Source organism: Cornus florida, unplaced genomic scaffold (genome assembly GCF_030987335.1).
Source record: "Cornus florida cultivar Cherokee Brave unplaced genomic scaffold, ASM3098733v1 CherokeeBrave_3.0.0_Hap2_Chr08, whole genome shotgun sequence".
Taxonomy (NCBI): Eukaryota; Viridiplantae; Streptophyta; class Magnoliopsida; order Cornales; family Cornaceae; genus Cornus; species Cornus florida.
Window position 1 is genome coordinate 22,751,839 of NW_026775578.1, and position 6,172 is coordinate 22,758,010.

General features: G+C 35.9%; 1 protein-coding gene across 1 annotated transcript; it reads right to left on the minus strand.

The window, feature by feature from the left end:
- Positions 1-457: 457 nt before the first annotated feature.
- LOC132269866 (probable LRR receptor-like serine/threonine-protein kinase At3g47570) lies at positions 458-5,244 on the minus strand. The gene is made up of 6 exons (XM_059771101.1): positions 3,465-5,244; positions 2,514-3,392; positions 900-1,268; positions 774-781; positions 670-689; positions 458-494 (listed from the first exon to the last, which is right to left on the minus strand). The coding sequence occupies exons 1-6, from the start codon at positions 5,242-5,244 to the stop codon at positions 458-460; spliced, it is 3,093 nt and encodes a 1,030-aa protein (XP_059627084.1).
- Between the last annotated feature and the right edge of the window lie 928 nt (positions 5,245-6,172).

Here is a 6,172-nt window from a genome sequence, read left to right on the forward strand (position 1 = left end):
ACAGGTTTGTCACATTTTTAAATTTATTCATGTTAGATTATAAGTTTATCCTTTTACCTATTATCTAGGTTTGCTACACACTAGACATTATCATGTATGATTACATCTACCATTTTACCATTTATAAGTTACTTGTGCATGACTCATCTACTTATGAACTTCTCCAATATACAGGGTACTATTGTACTGATTGCACAATTCAATACAATATAATATTTTCATTCCTGTATTTCTAACAATGCATTCCGCTATAAATTTTATTTATGTTGAACTAACTTACATGCATGCCCCTTTATTGAAGGACATTTAAACGAGAAAAATATAAAAGACGAGAGAAAATTTTCACACTGCAGAGCAGAGATGAAAGAAAATATAAAAGAAAAAAAGAGAAATTAAATGCACAACAGTATAAGTAACCAGCAGCAAAAGCAATATTTGACATTGCGCACTTGATGAATCAACCAACTCCTTCAATCTTAACAGGCCTCAAGCACCTGGAATAAGAGGAAACATAATTAGCTATTAGACATTCGAATGTGATATAAATAAAGCGAGCGCTTCTGGCCCCAGACAATTCAGGAAATTAAATCATCATTTTTTTGTTGTTGTTTTTGACAAAATCAGGTTTTCTACCACTTAAGTGAATTAGATATTAAAAAATGAACCAACCCAGAGAAGAACAGCGTGGTCTGCTCAAGAACAAAATATACAAATTGACAAATTGTCTAAATTTTTATTGACTACAGAAAAGAAGGCAAAAAAGAAATTATAACATGATCAACTGCAGTTAATTATGCAGTTAATTAGATATTATGCAGTTATGAAGCCAGTAATTTGGCCATACCTACTCATGATCAACTGCAGTTAATTAGTTCTTCCGACATGCGTTCCACCAGTACCAAGAAGATTGTTCCTGGTGATCTGCAACTTGGTTACTACGTCAATAATATCCAATCGTTCAGTTGGTGACTCTTCTGAACATGCAATTCCAATTTTAAATACCGAAGTTAAGCACTCCTGAATCTTATAACTGCTATCACGGTTTTGATTGAGAGTGTTGTTGGTGCTCATGCTTGCCTCCCTCTCTTCTCTTTGTTGAAGAAGTACTGAATTTGCAATTATAACAGTTGCCTTGGCAAAGTTGTGAAGTTCCAAACCATCACTAAACATTTCATCAGTCGGCCTTTTTCCAGTAAACATCTCCAATAAGAGAATGCCATAGCTGTACACATCACCGGATGTTGACGCCTCACTTCCCATACCATACTCTACAATCCAGACAACCCAGTGCAACAAGAAATGTAAATATCTCTTTAGCAAAAAACATTTTAATTGCAAAATATGGATTCATTATACATTGTTCAGATTTAGGAAAAAATTGCATCTTATTTAATTTTCATATTTGAAAAGATATATAAAATAAATTGAAGAGAAATTTTTATAGGTTTGAACAAGAATAATAATATGTAAAGGCTTGAATGACGCTTAAAACACTCATTCAGTTTTGGTATTTATATACTATAAAGAACACATGTTAATATTACAAGAAATAAAATGAATAAAATCATTGCATATACTATGCCTAGACATATGTGTAAATAAAGTCAAATCCCATAAATATAGTATATCATATCTCGACTAATATGGTAAATTACACCTATGATTCCCGCCTATCATATCTCGGCTAACACTCTCCCTGAAGTTGATGCGTGGATATCTGAGACGCCTAACTTGAACAATGTAACCTCAAACACGGTTCTTTATAAATATATAACTAACGAATGTGTTTGGTTGTATTAAATTGACTAGTCAAGACAAAACAATGGCATTTTCTTCGAACCACTGTACGTCTTATCTGACTAAACTAGTGTCTTGTTAGACCATAAATCATCAACAATGTTGCCTTAGACCAAAACCAACTAACCATGTCTCCTTAGACCATAACCAACTAACCATGTCTCCTTAGTACAGGGATTAAGTCAGATGCCTCGACTACATAAAACCTTAGTCCTAGTTTGAAAAATCACCACTTTACTCGAAATTATTATTTATCAAACTTTCTAGAAAATTATAGTTATTCGAAAACTTTATTTCAAGTATGAAAAAGCTTGTAGAGCATAACAGAATAATTAATTTATCATCTGTCATACACTTCAAATCAGTTATTTGAATTGACTAAATGCTTGTGAACAATATGCATGTCAGTTGCAATTCTGGACCAAAACTTGACAAACATGTTGGATGACCAAAAAGGGTAATTTTGATTTTCAAAACAAGGATTATCAAATATTCCTTCGAGTTCTCTGCCATATCACCTGAGCAAAGCCAGTATAATACATGTAACAAAAGTGGGCAATAACTCCAAAGAGTATTTCTAGACAACTTTCTTTGTTCCATCTAACTTAAACTGACTTGGCGGTGTGATAATACATATATCACCAGAACTCTTTAAGATTTAGGGAAAGAAATGTTAACAGAGAATAAAAAAATAAATAAAGTTGTACAGTTAATACCTGGTGGCATATAACCAACAGATCCTCTGATTCCAACAGAACTGGTTTGGTTTCCACTATCGTTATCGTTAGCATCAAGAACAAATCTTGATATCCCAAAGTCACCTACATGTGCAATCATGTCATCATCCAAAAGAACATTGCTTGGCTTCAGATCACAATGAATTATTGTAGTTTCGCAACGGTGGTGGAGATAATCCAGTGCACAAGCAACATCCATGGCAATATTCAATCTCTGAACAAGACTTAATTTTTTTGGTTCCTCGTATGGCTCAAGTTCTTCTCGATTTGGATGCAACCAATCATCTAGGCTTCCGTTGACCATGAACTCATAAATCAGAGCTTTGAAGTCATTATTTTGGTGATCAACACTTGAACATGCGGTGATTACCTTGACAAGATTCCGATGCCTTATGTTCCTCAACGCCTCACACTCGGTGATGAAACTCTTGGAAGCTCCTGGCTTGAAAAGATTAAGTACCTTCACTGCAACCTTTTTCCCTTCCTGATCAAGAATTCCTTCATATACAGACCCAAAACTACCCATCCCTACCAAATTGGAGTGGCTGAAACCATTCGTAGCTCTATGTAAACTTTGGTAGGACACTTTCAAAAAAAAACTTCCTAAATTTCCTGAAGAAGGCGTTACTCTCTTTTTTTTACACCAGCAAAGAAATAGAATGCACAACAGTAATGTTAATCCAAGAAGCCCTGACGCGACGAGAATTATAATTTTTAATGTGAGAGTTATTCCCCTCTTTTTGGATCCTTTGAAGTTACATGGAGGCCGCCGTAATTCAGGTATACCTCCACAGAGCTTACTGTTTCTAGTGACTGAAACTGCAGTTGCATTTGCAAAGACACCTTTTATTGGTACCACACCCTCAAGATCATTGTAAGATAGATTCAAATTTTGTAAGAATTCAAAGCCCTCAAGATATTCTGGAATTTTCCCTGACAAATTGTTGCGAGAAAGATCTAAACATTGAAGACCTCTCAGAGAGCTCAAAGATGATGGAATGCTCCCTTGTAAGAAGTTACCTGCCATATATAATCCCTCTAATCTCACACAGCTACCAATAGTGCTTGGAATTTCACTGGACAGCATGTTCTCCGAAACATACAATTCACCTAAATTTTTCAAATTTCCAATTTCTATGGGAAGTGAACCAGTGAAACGGTTTTGAGACAAATCGAGAACGATGGATAAGGAGGAGAGACTGACAACTTCTGAGGGTATGGTACCACTGAGATTGTTATTAGAAAGATCAAGTACTAACAAATTTTGACATTTCCCAAGACTTGGAGGGATGTTGCCATTAAGATTATTGCTTCCAAAATCCAAGAGGTTTAACATACTTAAATTTCCCAAAGAGGATGGAATGCATCCAGAGAAATTGTTATCTGACATGTCAAATTTGTTTAGCTTTCGAAGCATTCCAATTTCAGTGGGAATGTTTCCTGTGAACATGTTGCCCCAGAAATTTAGCCAAGTCAAGCTGATTAGATTCCCAATCCCATCCGGGATACTCCCAAATAACTGATTATTGGCCACGTGGAAGAATTCAAGCTTTGTTGAGAAGTTGCTGATGGATTTGGGAAGCATTCCTCCAAAATTGTTGTCGTTCAAAGTCAACATATTTAAATTGGTGGCATTGACCAAAGAGGACAAAAAGTTGAAGTCTTCAATTCCCCCACTCCCAAGATGATTGCTGACTAATTTTAAACGAGTCAGCTTATGCAGTCTCTCCATTGTAGGTACCTTTCCAGTAAGATTATTTGCACTGAAAAATAACGATACCAGATTCGATGCATTGGATATTGTGGTAGGAATTGATCCAGTAAATTGGTTAGTGTAAACATTAAAATATTGAATATTAGGAAGAGTGATGCCTATATCCGAGGGAAAACTGCCTGTGATGTTATTTTGCCTCAGATCCAAACTTGTCAGAGAAGAGAGATTGAAGATTGAAGGAGGGATGGTGCCAGAAAGCCTATTGATTCCAAGTTCAATCATGGTTAGCTTTTTAAGTTGACCAAGTGCGTCAGGGACACTCCCGCCAATATTATTATCGTTTGCAGAAAGTAGCTCTAGATATGACAAGTTCATGAGAGAATGAGGTAAATTTCCTGTTAGGTTATTTTTCGCAACATAAACAACACGGAGCTTTGACAAGGAGCCCAATTCCACAGGAATTGGCCCTACTAGGTTGTTGAATTCCAAAACTAAGGAATGAAGGTTAGAGCAAGCAGATAAACTGGCAGGAATTTTGCCACTTATTGAGTTATTGTTGAGGCCTAAAACTTGCAGTCTCCATAAACGACCAAGCTCTGGGGGGATTTCTTTTCCAAAGCTATTGTTGTGGAGATATAGTAGTCTAAGAAAACTTAGATTTCCAATATACGGGGATATGGATCCAAACAATTTCTGAGACCTTAGGTCTAATTCAGTGACCCTTTTGTGTCGGCGACCACACGTGACACCGTGCCACTGGCAGAAGTGAATGGAACCATTCCATGAACTCATAACCTGAAGAGGGTCATTGGTTATTTTGGCCTTGAAGGCCAACAGTGCAAGTCGATCTGTCTCATTCCCTACAAGCCTGGTGGCTGCAGTGGTAGGCATGCTTGCAAGCCTGGTCAAGCTGATGCAACATGTAACTGTTACATAGATACAAATATTGAAAAGAAGTGACCTTGATATGCATAAGCCCAAGTCTGAAAGCCCCATTCCAGTTCAGAGAAACTTAAGTAGCTCACGTTTCTGCAAAGCAAATACAACATTATTAAATCCTCAAAAATAATCTAATTAATAAGTGGATGAAGAGCATTTTAAAACAAAGAAATATATAAAGCTCCGTTAAAATCTACCTCCAATACGTGAGAGGGATTTAAGTTGCAAAATCTTGAACTCACTTTCCTTGAAATTTATAGGGAAAAAAGAAAATGTCAAGTTGTGATCACACTCAGGGATGTGCTCTGAGGATAACACCAGGCTTGATTTATATACAGCTCTATGTTCAAATTTTCCACCTTTATGATGTTGGCATGGTAGAATTATTTTAATTACTAAATCCATCTCAGATATGTTGGCTGCTTGTGCACTTAAATACCATGACCATGCCAAATGTTAGATATAGCATAAATATAGTGTAGCCTTCGCAGTTAGACTTAACTTAGCCTCATGTTTATATAGCATAGCCTAGCTTAATAAATAATATAAATGACTGCAAACCTTTTCTACCTTACAAGTCATTGTCAAATTATCTGCAAGGTGGCTGAACCGTAAGGTAATTAAGGCGGCCCCTTGTGCCCCCAGTAGAAAAAGAGGTTTCATATAAAAAAAAATTTATTAGTTGGTACTCACACACCTAACTATGCCTCCGCTAAGGCTTGAATCCTGACATTTCTTTAAAAAGTAAGAGACTTCATATAATTATGTTTCCTTAGTATAGTATTAATTACCAACTAAATGCAACTATTATATTGATCAATACAAGTTGATGGAAAAAGAGCCTCCAAATTTTTCTTAGAGTTGGTTTGCGATTGTTTCTCTAATGTTTAAAAACGTTTTTATTTTAAAAATTTGTATTTAGATGTGTTTTCTAACCATTAGAAGCGCTTTTATGGTTAGAAAATTTAGTTCAGTAGGGCATTTG

What these genes read in the sequence shown, in the direction of transcription:
- LOC132269866 (XM_059771101.1), bottom strand. Translation starts at nt 5,244, where the DNA reads ATGGGGCTTTCAGACTTGGGCTTATGCATATCAAGGTCACTTCTTTTC. An exon ending in TCGCAACAATTTGTCAGGGA is followed by an intron (nt 3,393 to 3,464) that starts AAATTCCAGAAT and finishes ATCTTGAGGGTG; the next exon opens with TGGTACCAATAAAAGGTGTC. An exon ending in TGTTGGTTATATGCCACCAG is followed by an intron (nt 1,269 to 2,513) that starts GTATTAACTGTA and finishes TCTGGATTGTAG; the next exon opens with AGTATGGTATGGGAAGTGAG.